At 35.4% G+C, this 16,284-nt stretch overlaps 1 protein-coding gene across 6 annotated transcripts in view; it reads right to left on the bottom strand.

The window, feature by feature from the left end:
* Positions 1–12,093: 12,093 nt before the first annotated feature.
* The window catches only part of LOC127852178 (golgin subfamily A member 6-like protein 22), a 98,627-nt gene continuing 94,436 nt past the window's right edge, over positions 12,094–16,284 (bottom strand). For all 6 annotated transcript variants that reach the window (XM_052386047.1, XM_052386048.1, XM_052386049.1 and 3 more), the window contains one exon: positions 12,094–15,365. In XM_052386047.1, coding sequence (XP_052242007.1) covers positions 15,135–15,365 — 231 coding nt within the window. In that variant the 3' untranslated portion in view covers positions 12,094–15,134. The remainder of the gene's footprint in view (positions 15,366–16,284) is intronic.

The raw sequence follows: 16,284 nt of genomic DNA, 5'->3' as shown, positions 1-16,284 counted from the left end.
TGCCTGCCTCCATGCCTCCATGCCTGCCCGCCTGCCCGCCTGCCTGCCTGCCTGCCTGCCTGCCTGCCTGCCTGCCTGCCTGCCTGCCTGCCTGCCTGCCTGCCTGTCTGTCTGTCTGTCTGTCTGTCTGTCTGTCTGTCTGTCTGTCTGTCTGTCTGTCTGTCTGTCTGTCTGTCTGTCTGTCTGTCTGTCTGTCTGTCTGTCTGTCTGTCTGTCTGTCTGTCTGTCGGTCGGTCGGTCGGTCGGTCGGTCGGTCGGTCGGTACGTCGGTACGTCGGTACGTCGGTACGTCTGTACGTCGGTCCGTCCGTATCACCCTTTCTCCCTCTCTTTCCCTCCCTTCCACTCCCTCACTTCCCTCACCTACTATGTTTACGCTGTCGCTTCCGTGTTCAGGACGCCATGTTATTGCGTTCCCATGGTAATAACGTGATTATAACTTTAAACCATATTTATGTGTTTCAATTGTCTATCGAAAAGTATTGTGCTCAGATGTTCCATTAAAAAGAAACAATGATATTTTTATAGATCCGCGTCATGCGAAAATTGGTTTCATGCCATAAGCGGCTAGCGTAGCTATGGTCCAGCTTGCGCATCTCGCAGTGGGTCAGCAGATACATGAAGAGATCACGAAACCTAGCTCAACTGCGCCTGAAGAGGGTAGTGGTTTCCCCTTATCGCCTGAAGAGGGTCAGATATGGGAACTTCCTCGGGCGGCTCTGTTAATCAAGCGAGTACCGTCATCCCTCGACCTGGACGTCCACTCCTGCTGTCTTCGCTGACTCACAGAACTTGGAAGGATCGCTAAGCGCAATTATAATTGTCCGGAGGTAGATAGTGGTTTCACTGCATCGCCGGAAGAGGGACGGGGACAGCGGAGGTGGCAGGGTAGAAGACGGGCGTGGTGGACCTTGGGCAGAGATACAAATCATGATTTCGAGGGGTGGCCATATCAAGATAATGGAAGTGTCGAAAGACGGCGGCACCCAGTACGCTCAACGTGCTGGGGAAACCGTTCTGGGGTTCGGGTCGACAGCTTATGGCGTCCAGAGAGGCGATACAAGCAGCGCAGCGCGCGAGGAGCGGGAAGATCTTCTTTAATTTTCTGCACTCCCCTTGCATAGTAAACTTGTCCATTTAAGGGCAACCAGACATGAATTGTCGTTAAATTGTCTGCAAGTGCACATTAAGATGTCATTTGCCACCGTGCACTGGTCTATTTGGATCAAAATTATTTCGTTGGCGAATACCCGGGCAGCCGAGGTAGATTTGACAAGCCACATTACAGTCATTTGTGCAGACAAAGATGCGTCACGGGAAATTCGCAGGTTATTTTCTAGTCACCAAACTTTAATTTAATCGGTTCCGAGAATGCTTATGAGGACGCGGTTAACTGACGACTATTATTTTTGATTGACGTCGGTCAATGAAGTAAGCGTTTACCGCATATTGTTTAACACATAATTACAGTTTTACCATTTAAGTAATATAAAACGGTAATAAATACAGTACATTAAAGACAATGTCGGGTATCATCATCACACCTTTTAACTGTAAACAATAGTTACTTATGAAAAGTTAAAAGCAAATGGTGAGCAACTGAATCCTTATGGCGAATAAGTTGTGAACACAACAACCTTTAAAGAATCTACGCGGTAGCAATTTAATATCAGTACAGTTATATTTCGCTTTTTATAGCCATTTGTTATTAGTTGCTGTCGTCTATCAAGTTTCATGCATGTAAATCATGCGTGTTGCAAAAGACCAGGGTCTGTAACTAAATATAGACGTGCAATTCAGTACATTAAATATTTAGGATAAACATTTAAATCGGAATAAATGCACACGATGAGAAAGTATTGACCCATTGAAACTATAGAAAACATACGTTAATTTACGTATTAAACATGGCAGTAGATGGCTCGTTCATAAAAATATTGGTGATGGATGAATAAAAATGAAATGGAACCACATTCAATGAAGCATTTAATTTCATGATAAAATATTTAATATTGTTTATTGTGGTTTGGACGAGAATATAATACAATGCTCGTTTAAACCAATACATTTATCATTAGAATTATGGTGTGGTTCATTCTTTGTTAGACTCACAGACTTTTCCTTAGCGCCGACTTAGATATACGTTGAATTTCTTTTTTCATCTTTGTAATCATAAGTAAAGTTTGTGTGAATCCTGTAAAGAATTATGAGAGATTGTAAATCAATGGTATTTTCCCCCTGTTTTTAAATCTCACCACTGTAGACAATCAAAAGTTAATTGCATTGGTGTTCAAAAGTCGAACGTCATGTCCTGCTACTGTAATTAATATTAAATACGTTCAAAGAGCGAACAACTGCAGTGCCTTCAGCGCTTTGATTATCCTTTGTGAACCACACACCTGACTGCGAGACGTTTTTTTCTGATTTTCGTTTTATTAGTCTATTGGCTAAAGCCATTAGCCTAAACAGGTTTAAACAGCGGCTGGATTCCGAACCGAATTTAGAACTATAAGTTTAACATAACACCCAATGTATTTATCACATTTATTTTTAACGAGTGTTTGCAATATTAACGCATATAAACAATGGTATATCTTTGCTACCAGTTATTTTGCTTTCCGGCCATTCATCGATTTTTCGACGTAGCTTTCTAAGCCAGCTTTTCACCTTAAATGACTTTTATCAACAGCCTTTAAAATGTTGGGAAATTTCCCGCCAGTAGAACCAAATGAATAAATCCGAATATTTAATTGGCCGATTTGAGAGAAATCCCTGAAAACATTGGTCTTTGCACAGCGTATACGATGTAACAGTATTCATTGAAGGCAACTACGGACTTCTCACTGCATACGACATATAGACAGAATTGTTTGTCCGGATACAAGTACGCATTAAATTCAATCTCGATGAATTTCATGTTCAGTGCTCAATCAGTAAATCGCCATGGAAGACAGAATGGACTATCGATAAACGCTTAATTTTGATAAAAACAGAATTGCTTTCAAGATATATATACAACTAATTTTAGGGAAAGAAATGAAAGAAAACCTATCGGTAAATGCCACTGTTTGCATTGTGTGAAAACGACCGAAATAGTAAAATGTAATTATCAGAATGAAATCGTTTAATTATCAAACCAGATATGTGTTACGTTCGCGGCCAGCCTGTCTGAAAATCCTTCCAGAAATCCAGAAAGGCTACCAACATATAACAGTTTGCTATAAATAACAGTCTGACTTCAATTTTCGACTGAAAAGTATCATGGTTATTTATTCCATTTACAAGACGCCATGAGATTTGTAAAGACCCGCGTCATGGGCCTTATGCAATATATGGCCAGCGTAGCTCCGTTCCAGCCTGCGCATCCGCGCAGTCTGGTCCGAAGATTCTGAATGACCCCAGGAAAAATGGCGTGATTTCATATCGGAAATCGTAGCTCCGGACTAGACTGCGCATTTGCGTAACCTAGCTTTGAGCTTCGCTGCCCGCATACGCAATAAAACCTATTTTCGCATGATGCGACTCTAAAAGTGTTTTGAATGTGTGGGAAGAAAACCGCACCTTAATCTTAACATACCATTTATATCGTTGTTGAAGAAATGAATTCATAATAAGCCAAGTGAGTACACTAATGATGATCTCACATAGTATAATTTTACCTATTGCGTGGTTTGAATATAGGTGCACTTAATAGCAAAAATTTCACCTGGTTATCAGGCTTATTTAAAGGCATGTGACAGGATAATAGTTGCCATTAGGCTTATTGCACTCAGTGTGCAGGAAAATGTAATGCCAAATTGTGCATATTCTCAGAATTTAGGAAATGCAAACTTGCAACATTTGTTTAATTTCCCTGTCCACAGAAATGATATCAAATCATGTTCAAACAGCATCAGTTCTTTTGAAAGAGAACGACTTTTATCAGTGAAAACTATATCGTTTAAATAAAATTAATTAAATACAATTATTTAAATATCCTTGTTGACGCTCGTGTACATACTTTATTTTCTCCAGTGGTATCAAATGCTTTTGTGTGTATAGAAACCATGCAGTAACACTCGCCAAATCTTGATTGTTCGACCGATCCTAATTGATTTTGTGTATTTTTCGGCATAGCTGTTTAACGTCACTTTTAACCTTACCTGACCTTTGTAAGTGTCCAATTAAATTTAAATAAAATTTCCCGCGGCTAGAGACGAATGAATACACTTACTTTATTCCATTGGCTGATTTAAGCATACCACCAGAACATTGGAAACATGAACGCGTCTTTGTAACATTGTTTTACAGCGTGCCCAGCATGAAACAAGTTTATCTCTAATGAAAAGGCTTGATGGATAGAACAATTTACACTCAATTCTTGACATCAATACAGTTTGTGCGTGCACCTTTTATTGTCAGACTCAGAGGATTGCCAGCGCCAGAGCGATTGTACGTAAAGGCTATGTTCTCATATTTAGCAATTACTTCCATATTCCTGTCTGTGTACTAGTATATTTAAGTTCATAAAAGTATCGTTTTCCCTATCATGATATTCGTTTTGGCCAACCATTTTTAATTGTTTTCGAAATTGAACATTTAACATGTAAAAGTATTAAGTTTTAAACAAGCCGTCGTTCCAGCAGTGGAAGCGTGGCCTCACTTTAATAATGAATAACATTCCAACCCGCAAGGTATCAGGGTCAGTTTGCTGGCAGTAAAATAATCGTTATATAATAAAGACGCTATCGCGTGAACTAGGAAAACTGGAATTTTCTTTAGACCAGAAATATGTTAAATGAAGATATTCAGCGATATAATTATGATATGTCCATAAAAGATTCTTAATGTGTTTTCAACAATACCACGATAAATATTATTTTTGATTAATTTATCAAGAATTATTCCACCATATTGACTAATGTATTAAGCATGAGCGCGATGATTCTCGATACTGTTAATAATCGAATCAAATAGCAATGCCCGACAAACCACTAAAACAGGTTTGTTCGAAGAACGCGCGTATAAATATTTAAAATATGTACGGATACTTCGCGTGTGGCCGGTTGACTCATATGTTTTAATTTTACTTCCATTCTTCTTTTGGTTTTCTGTTTTGTATCTATAGGTTTATGACCAGCAATATGTAATAATTGAAAATAAGCCGCGAAAACTCCGCGTAACATCCCGTGCTGCGTGTGATGCATCTAAGAACTGCACAGAAAAAGACATTCGCTATCTGTGATCATATTCATTGAACTCTTTTACCTTTCACCAACTCCAACCACAATCAACGCCGTATATCTTTTTTAAAAGATATTTCTTGACTGTAAGTTAAATGTGTTCAGAAAAATAAGTTCCTGTAAAGTTGTTTATTTAACGTGTGTCTGCACTGAGGTTATTATCTATTCCAATATATACATTTTGCCGTCTTGTGAGGATTACAACTAAAGGTTAACAGGGACGTGAAAGAATGGTTTAACTTTTGTACAACTAAACTTGTATTCGAGTCTTGATCTGGCAGTTTAATGGTGAAAGGCTCCTTCATTAAAATGCAGGCTTATAAGCATGCACTTAAACAGTCACTTTCATTTGAGTTACCAACCTGCATTTACCGATGTTTCTTGTACTTCGTGTGCGCGCCATGTAGATCTGAAACTTGACACTCCGCAACAGTCTATTGATGGAGACGTATTAACTTTAATATATGCATTACGCATTATAATGTTGTTTTTTTAATGTTGTTTTCTTTATTTGTCATAAATGGGTTACCAACAAGTAAGCAGAAATGTGTTTATGTTGTAACAGTATAAGGTCGCAAAATGTGTATTGTATAATGAGGTGCTGATTTCTTCATTCGACGATTATGTGCGCAATATTTGCTTGACAAGATACCATTGATCATCATGTAGTGTTATCATGCTATTTTATATTGTAGATCCAATTAAGATTCACAAAAAAACTTTTTTTGTTATGCGCGTATTTTTAATCGAAACCAGTGGTCAGTGTTTAGTTCACTCAAAGAAACGATATATATATATATATATATATATATATAAATATGTATATATATATATATATATATATATATATTCATCGACGTGGTCGATACAAATACAATAATTGAGCCTCGCTCTGTGAAAAGGGGGGTTTAATGCATGTGCGTACAGACTAATCAGTGACGCGAATTCCACCTAAACTGTATCTTTGCTAAAAAGATACTTTCTTTAAACGAAAGATATTATATAAGCGAAAAGTGCCGTCCCAAATTAGCTTGTGCGGAATGCATAGCCTAATCTTGGAAGACACTTTACGCACATGCGATAAACCCCCTTTTCCCAAAGCTAGTATCATTATTTCCTGCTCTGATTGTTTATATGCAGTGGGAGCAGTGGTCTAATGGTAGGACGCTGGCTTAGGGATCGAGAGATCCCGGGTTCGAATCCCGCCCTGACCGCTGGAATTTCCTTGAGCAAGAAATTTATCCCACAACTGCTCCTCTCCACCCAGGTGTATAAATGGGTACCTGTGAGGGAAATAAGCCAATGTGCCGTGGCTGCATACTGCGCCAAGATGTTAACGGACGACTTATGACCCAGTGATCAGGGAAAAACTGTAAAGCGCCTTTGAACGCACATCTCGAGTATGAAAAGGGCGCTATATAAATGTGGTATAAAAAAATATATGCAATCAAAGATAGAGATGCTTTTGGAGTATATCAAGTAAAATACTTGAGTTTCCTCGGAGGACAAGAGCTAAATACTTAATCGTCCATTTTTTTTACCCGTTGAATTAATTAAATAAAGCAACAACGTATTTGTTGTTGCTGTTGTTGTGTTTTATTAACGTTATCGTAAATAATCTTGTGGTTACTTAAAATGAAAATCGGCCACATAAGCGTATGGTCATTACGTGAATAAGGTTTAAAATAAAACCGACCATAGCAACAGCACGTGAAAATGTTCATATAATTTATTCGATACAAAAACAATGTATTGCACTCAACAAAGAAATGGATTACTTAAAAAAAACTGAATGAAAATCGACTGTTGCAATCTTTGGTTTCTCACTTCACCAGACTCGTCCCACAGGTCTGCCGGTAATGTGGCCTCCCCCGTTGAATGGACCACACGCGCGAAGAGTGCATAGAGAGGGCTGTGAAACGAAATTGAAGTAAATCTAAACAGTGTTCTGGCTTACAACTTCATTGAACGTTTTGTTTATGTTCCAGTAAATCTGTGTACCTACGAATTTCACGAATTCTTAAACGATTAAGTATTTTCGTAAAATGATTATTTCGCTTGGGGACTTCACGAAATGCCTTTTTCAGGAATTTCGCGAAAAGACTGAAAATGGTGTCACAATTTTACCCATTGAGATGATGTAGATGTCAATACAACACATAAATTAGTGAATAAATCTAGTTTGTTGGCATTGTCACTTCCACTGATCAATGATTCTCTTAACGTGGGTATGCACGATTTTGATATGTATTAAATTGTAATATATTGAATACAATAGGCAAGAACAATTATACATTGAAGACGAATTTCATAAAATGCAGCAAAGACAAATTAACGCCCCGAGTCGATTGTGACGAAGATATTTCGTACATATTTTTAATTGAGCTATGACCTCTATATCTTCTACAGGTACTATAATTCATTCATTCACTCATTATTCATTCGTTCATTTATTCCATACAATATTTCATACATTTATTCGTTGATTGTTATCTGTTATTATATATCTACAATATAAGTATGCATATTTTTCATTAATTATCTCTGGTGAACCTTTTAATATCAACAACGAATTATAAGTGTTCATGACTACAACTCACCATTCCGTTCACTCCACAGCGACAAGTGTTGCATCCATCGTAATATGATTGTCCAGGAGCCACGGGGTTGCCACGGTAATCAATGCAATAACCTGCAAAAAGAAATCAATTTAATAAATAATTATAAATAGTTAGTTTGTGTAATTCGAAGTTAATGAGGTCCGTCCGTGCCCGAGGATGCATTATGTGTGGACCCGGAGTGTGTCCCAGCACTCATACCTACTTAACTTACTTGAATCATGAACGTTGGGACAAGTTTTGAGTTAAAGCTGCGATTTCCAGCTTTTTCGTGTTTTTTTTTCTAAATGATATTTAATCGTGGTGTGGTCTTGGGTTATTGGTGGACTCGGTGTAACAGGAAAAAAACGCCCCATTCCGGTATGATGATCAACCAAGCTCACATGCACCGGAAACGGGGGCTGATTCCGGTTTGCCCAGGTGAGAAGCGCGTTGACCAACCACTGTGCGAACCAGACAGTTTTGTTGTTAGCAAAACCCTATATACATCAGTCATTATACCGCTGGCACAAGCAACAGAATCGTCAATTAGCCGCGACTGAGCATTGCTCGCTTCAGTATTAATATAAAGATACAGAATGGGTCTAACGTGGGAATCCGACGATTTAACAACCACTGCATTAGGTGTTTTTTTGTATCAAATTCGTTACACGTTTTTTATGACAGAAATGCATCTAAAACAAATCCTAAGGTACTTTTTTTCAAAATGATATTGGCAAAAAACAACATGTAAAACATTAAAAATATATAAGAATTGATTTAATCTATAGACGGTAGGTAGAGTTTAAATATTATATTTATAATTTACTTTTACTTACCGCTTCCTATAATGGGCTTAATGGGCCTAGGTCTAGGACGACCTGCGTAGTTATTTTCTGTAAAATAAATACGTTTATTTTGAGTTTATATTGAGTTTAACACGAAAATGTATAAATAAATGAATTAAGTAATTAATGTATGAATGCATGAATAAACATAATTGAATGAATGATTAAATAAATAAATAAATAATCAAGCACATAAATATATAGCAATAAATACCTAAATAAGTGCATAAATAAATAAAACATTACAAACATACTGTTTTTATCAAGCATAATAATGCCGGTATTAAAGTTTTAAATTACAGTAAAAAAAAACACAGCCCAAATCGAGGAAACTGTCCCCAGAGGCCATATTAAAAAGCGATGTACTTACGAGCTTCAGAAATGGCAATGCATCCCAAAACGAGGCAGGCAACAATGGCGACGGTGTTCATTTTGTAAATTCTTACTTCGGGCTTCCTTACTCACCAAATGTTAGTGAATGAAATTTGACAAAAAACGAACGGCATCCCGTCTTTTTATACTTAAGTTGTTGACACTTTGATTCCCCATCACTCCTTAGTTAACCACGTAACTTCAAACCACGTCTTTAATTCGGCGAAAATGCGTTAAATATAAAAATAAGCTGTATCTGATTGGTCCATCGCCCTTTACGCTCTGTAGCATCTACGTCAATGAACGCAAGCACGTCGAGGGCATTACGTTCGGGCCGTACGTTATTACTCGCTAGCTGTTACCTACTTAAAGGACATAGTGACGCATACATATAAATACGACTTCATTAAAGAGACTTTTCACAGTTTTGCCATAAAGACAGATTTCAAAACAATCGTCATAGATTCAAGACATAATAAACGTATTATTTTCAAACAATCAACCTAACACCTCTAACTTAAAATATTAAAAATATCTGGTATCTAATGCTTATTCCTGAAAGGGACATTTTCACAGATTTTGGCATGTATTGAATTTTGTCATTAAATGCTTTAAATTGATAAATGTAAACATTTTATCTCAAAAGCTCCAGTAAAAAAAAACAAGAATAAAATTAAAGGAAGAACAAAGTAAACCTCACTTGGGCTCGAACCACTGACTCCAGGAGTAAAAGTCTAACGCTTATACCACTCGGCCATCTGTGCTCATACAATGATTGATGTATTTTATACTTTATATAAGCAATCCTCGTAGTGTCACAAAATATAACGACAACAACAGAACTCTCCAACTTATTCAATCGTGTCGAGTTGCAAAGCTGTATAATTTTCAGGTTTTTGAATCTTCAAAAGATGCCTATAATTGATATTTTAGAGCATGGTAAATGTTCAGTATTACTGTTTCATCACAAATATCATATCTACTACGAACATTTGCGAATCTGAAACATTTTTTAAATACCTTTGTCAATTTACCAAAACGTGAAAAGGTCCCTTCAAAAACCGGATTCAAAATATCAACCGTTTGTAAAACTGTTCGTGTATAATTCAGCAAAATCGCATATTTACGAGATAGCGTTTACACTACCCGCTAATTGACGACCTGCGTGGTTCAGATTTTGCTTCAGAAGTCTCGAGTTCGGAAACCAGGGCATGCTTTTTTTAAATGTCAATATTTATTTCAAAACTTTTCCAAATTAAACAGTTCTGTTAGTTAATCAATGTAATGACATTTTCACAAATACTCAAATGTGAACAAGTCCCTTTAACATTTGACGCCGAAACCGACTTGCGTGATTTACGTGGCTTGTTTTTCGGTTATGAACATAACACTACTACCGAAATACCAAAAACACCTTGACAGCCGATCGGTAAATACGGTTCTTTCCGTTGTTTGTAGCAGAAAATGTTTTAACTGAAAAATAAATTACGTTATTGTTATATAAACATGACTTTGAATAATATTCAAACTTCTTAAAATTCATACGTGTTTACAATTCCCCAATCCCAAATGTTATAAACAAGCGGAAATCGGAAGTGTCTTTATCAACTCATGTTTAAATAAATATTCCTACTAAGGTAAGGAAAAAAACTCCTTTGTTTATAATACAGATAGACATGATATCAATGGTTTCTTACAATCATTACATTAAATTTGTAAACGTAAAATCTATATATCTTTTGGTTTCTACAGTTGATGGACATTTCCCGAAACGGGCGATAAGAGATTCCCCTTATATATCAAAATTGTTGATGTTTCATAGTTTCTTACATGGGAAATGACGTTAGATTGGTGTTGTTATTTCACACGGTTCATCACCAATTCTCAAAAATATTGTTATACGATAAAGATGCAATTCGTATAAAAGGTTCATGTTATGTCCCCATTTGTTAAAGTGTGCAAACTTAGTAAACGGTGACTATTTTGACAAATATAACATTCGTTTAAAAAAGTACACGCCATGCAAATGGTATTGTAAATTTAATATACCAAAAACATACTTCGACACAGTCAAGTATGCATGTTTTATAAAAGGCATATTATAAAAACAATTAATGAAACTCGACGAGCAATATTGGTTTCTCTCAAAATTCGATAAAAGTCATTTTTAATGTAACGAACATTTGAAAGTAATGTAAAATTACTTTATTGTCTTTAGCTCCATGTCCATCAAAGATATCGGTTTGTTGTCAGCATTATTTTAAGACACAATGCATTCTGTTATTTTGTTAACAAGCCAAAGCCAAGGTTTAAACTAGACCAAAATAACAAGTTGAAAGTAAGGGAGAGAACTTTAGTGAATGGCTTATTTTTCCGAATAGGCTTCATTTGCTTTCCAAATTAAACATAGCACTATCTGTGGTAGTTATACCATTTTAAGCAATTATGGAGGCTCCAAAAAGACGGCTTATACCTTTATGATTTCATTGCCTGAAATCAGTCACTGTTTATCTGGTAAAATATAAGGAATGCTTATTATATGATCGCTAAGCAGTTGTTTACAAGAAGTCTTATTGTCCAGTTCCATGGCAATATTGGCTCTGTTTCACTTCCCGTTTCAGTGGTACATTGAGTGCATTATTGTAGAATATAAAACGTTTATATCATAGTTTGTTGACATGACAACACGCATCTATACTATAATAGAAAAATATTTTTCCCCAAACTCGTATTAGTATAAGCCCTTTTAAATTAATGCACAAGGATTAATGCGTGAAGTGTCATCTAAGATAAGCCTGTGCAGTCTGCACAGACTAATCAGGGATGACACTTTCTGCTTTTATAATATGTTTTGTTTAAAGAAATTCTTCTCTTAGCAAAAATAAAGTTAAGGCAGAAAGTTTTGTCCCTGATTAACCTGTGCGGAGGCAAATCTGGGACGACACTATACGCACATGCATTAAACCCCATTTTCACAGAGCACGGCCCATTTCTATAGACACATAACGAAATTATATTAATTTTCTAAACAACTCAACAATTAAATAACATAGGCATGCTTTACATATTTATTGTCTTGCTAATTTATTTATCTTACTACATAAATTCTACAATTATTATTGTGTAACAATATTTACATAACAATATAATACTGTGTGTTACCTCTGTACTAACACTGATAAAAAGCTATCAATTGGACAGCGAGACAGTAATTTATTAACAAATACAGTGACAACCTCATAATTTTCTTTTATTCTGATTATTAAATTACACCTCTACTTTCTACATCAGTACAATGTAACAAACTATAGATTCAGGAGTTGTAAATCAGTCTAACAAAAGAAGTCTTTTGATTCTTTAAACACGCCAACAAAATAGGGTTGGTAGGAAATTGGCAAATTATTTTTATTAACCCATTTTACACTTCAAGATTCAAAAAGAATGTGCAATGACACAAGCAAATCTTAAGAAACCTTTTAAATATTCTTTCTTTAGTTACTTTAAAGTTTATGTAGTGATTAAATAAACCAATAGTGACCCCAAACTTTATAGTTTTTCAGTGAATTCAGCAAAAATATATAAAAACTCAACACAAAGTTTAGGTTCGGCGCACAAACGTTTGGCTGGTCGGGTTAATGAAAACAAACCACTTTTTTTTTAAACATAATGATAGAAACTAATCCTGTTATGCTTGGGAAGATCAGTACATGTATAGAATTGTTATCAAATTGTATTGATTATACTCACCAAATATGTTAAACTTTACCCTTTACCACTCGGAGACGCACTTTTACACGTTTGAAGTCTCTTCGAAAATTAAATTAAATCAAACCTCTCTAACAAGATTCAAGTTTAAAAAGTTTTATTTTCCAACCCTTAAGATACCGATGGGCAGCAAACAGCATAAAACCTGAACAAACTGCGAGTAACTTGCAGTCTGTTACGGTTTTATGCTGGTTTCAAAAGCCATTTTCACTTTGCTTCTTATGGGGAAAAGGGTTAATGAATATTCATTTTGTCATACACTGATAAATTCATTGTATAATAAATGGTTTTCCATAAACATGTCAATGACGTTTAAACCATCTGATGGTGAAATATAACACTGTATGCACCAGTTTTCACAATACTGAACAATGACATACTTACAGTGCATTCGAATTTCAACTACAAAATGTGTTAATCAAATCTTCGCCTATGCTTTCCATTAAAAACAATCAGGATTTGATTTAAAGTTTTATATGATTATTTCCAAGCATATATATATCTAATCTTAATTGTATGCCATATAAATACAAATATTGTATGACTTTGTTCTGTGACTGAATTGAGATTTGTTGATAGAAACTATAGGTTTAGGATGCCATGACGGTACATATTGCAACCATGGACTTAAAATGTATCACAAGCAAAATATCACAAAAACATAACAATAAGAACACCCAAGAGGGATATAAAACAAAAAAATACATCGTATACAAATACATTCGTGAGTATTTAAAAGTCTGTCCATATTGCAAGTAGTTTTGTGAGTCTCTATTTTTGTGTGCCAACTTTTTTAAATTGAAGTTGTATTTATTATCAAAGACCATAAAATACATATTTAATTAGGAGCGTACCAAATAAAATATAACATTCATTTTAGTTTTATTAAAACTATACTTACAAAAGAGCATAATGAATATGTGTTAAACATTTGTAAGACATATATGAAGCCCATTGATTATTAAAGTGAAATGCAACATTAGTTAACCCTTTACCACTTAGATAAGTATTTCGATGCATTTGTGGTCCCAAATTAAAAGTTTGATTTAAGTAAAGACCTTTCTTACTTGATTCAATCTTAAAGGCTTCCTTTCCAACGCTTAGATACTGATGAGCAGCAAACAGCATAAAACCTGAACACACTGCCAGTTACTCGCAAGCTGTTCTGGTTTTATGCTGGCTGCAAAAGCCATTTTCAGCTTCACTTCTTATGGGAAAAAGGGTAAATATATGGTTCATTAAAAAATTATTACATTTAAATGACAATAATTCATGCTTCTGAAAAATCAGATGTACATAAATAAAAACTAATAAAGTGTAACAGAAAACTTAGCAATTGATCTTAGCCCATAAAAATAGGCACAACTATAATGCATTATTTTGATCAAACCATTTTTATCAAATTTAAGTGTTCAGTCAATCTTGTGGATGCAACCACTTGAATTAAGCGACCTTTGTCTTATGCGACGACTTTGAAATTGCACGGAGCTTTTCCACTATATTTTGATATTGTATTTTGTTACTTTGGTCTTACGCGACCAGCAACCAGCAGCTTATACTTTAATCGTTAATTTAAGCAAGATTTTGAAATGGTAGTTGTGATTATACGGGATTATGAGGTAAACGATAGAGTCGTTAAGTCGTATGGATGCGCTAATCGTTAGAGTCGAGATAATACGTATGTATGGGGGAATCGATAGTCGGGACTATACGTATTTATGTGGGAAAGGGTTAAGAGACAAACTTGTTCGCTGATTTATAAAATAAAACACATTTTAAGTAAAATATTGTTTATGCATTGTGTTTATATTCATTTCATTTCAAAAGTTGAAATCATTGTGAACAACAGAGATTATCCTTCATATAGATTTAAAATTGAGGGTACGCAATCTTCCAGAATGGCCTTTTTTATTTAAAGACCATTTTATTAAGAGACCACTTTTGGTTACTCCCTTGAGTGGTCTCTTCTTACAAGATTGACTGTAGTATCCGTAGTTTTCTAAACAAGCCATTCCAACAAAATACTTTGTACACCCATACAGTATTTCATGTATTTCTTCAAACATCAAATACTTTGTAAACACATACAGTATTTCATGTATTTCTTCAAACATCTAATTGTATTTACTGCTGAATTTTCAAGTCAACATCATAGATAAAAAGTTAATGGCCAGAAAACTTGAACCACCCATTTCTCCCAATTTAAACCAACCCTTTTCATTTTCAGTTACATACATAGTACCAATTAATCTAACTATGCACATACAAGTTTCCCTACTTCTCAGTCTGTCAGCTGCAATTTACATTCCAACAACCATTTAATGTCAGTATCACTTAGTCCTTGAATCATCCAAAGGGTTTTGCACTACAGACTGGTGAATCATGATGAACAGTGGTACGTAAGTGAGAAAGTCCAGCAGATCAAGTGCGTGTAGATGAGCCAGTTTCTCTCGCACCTCCAACTCGTGTTCCATGCTTACCCCACCCGCCCTCAGGTCCACACACAGCTGGTCTATGGAGATCTTGTTGGTCTCTCTGTCCACATTGCATTCCCATAGAGTCTGTAACATAGTGGGGACCTTGTGAGACACTAATGAATGATGCAAGCATATGATTTTATACCTGACAATTGATGTTATGGAAATTTAGAAGCACGACTGATGTATTGAATTGTCCTTCAGAGAATTTATTAAATGTGCTTCAAAGATAATGTAATAAAATTCCAAACTAAATGCCTGACAGCAAGAACAGAAAATTGTAAATAATGCTTCTCATTATTTTTCAAGCTGAATAAAGAACACATTTCACCTTTCAAGTTCAATTTTACCTAGACCTTTGACCAAGAAGTGACAAGGAGCTTCTACACATAGCTGACATTACTAGTATTTTATTTTAAAAGTGCTCAAAATATGATGTAGATTCAGTCTGGAGGAGCTATTTTCTAGCCAATTTTAACCTTTGACCTTGATGTGTGACCTTGATCTTTGAGGAAGGGAGATGGTTGTTACCCATGACACACAGTCTCAACATATTGAAAATGTGTGGTACATAATTTTATAATTGCTTCATGAAAAATGGAAGTTAGTCAGGAAAAACTGTTTTATGTCATAATTAAACCTTTTAATTTGACCTTGACCTTTGAGGTAGGGAGAATGAGGTGAGACGTGTCACCGTCTGGGCTAGCTGTTTTATTGATAAACTTGACACTGTACCTCCAACTATAACCTTGACCTTTAAGGAAGAGACTGTGATTCATAGACTTAATCAATATGCACAAAACAATTATCATATTTTAATACATATACAATAAATCAAAGGTTTTTCAGATACTAAATCTAAAGTCTCTTTAATTGTGCTACTAATCTTAAATAATTTCATATCAAAATACCATAATCAGACAAAATCTGCCACAAGTAGATTAAAAACAAAACCCTCTACAAAACTTCAAGTCAAATATGCTACAAGTATTATGAATAAAAC

The sequence above is a fragment of the Dreissena polymorpha genome, chromosome 12 (genome assembly GCF_020536995.1).
Source record: "Dreissena polymorpha isolate Duluth1 chromosome 12, UMN_Dpol_1.0, whole genome shotgun sequence".
Classification (NCBI taxonomy): domain Eukaryota; kingdom Metazoa; phylum Mollusca; class Bivalvia; order Myida; family Dreissenidae; genus Dreissena; species Dreissena polymorpha.
The sequence above is the reverse complement of the archived record's forward strand: the minus strand, read 5'-3'. Positions and strand labels throughout refer to the sequence as shown.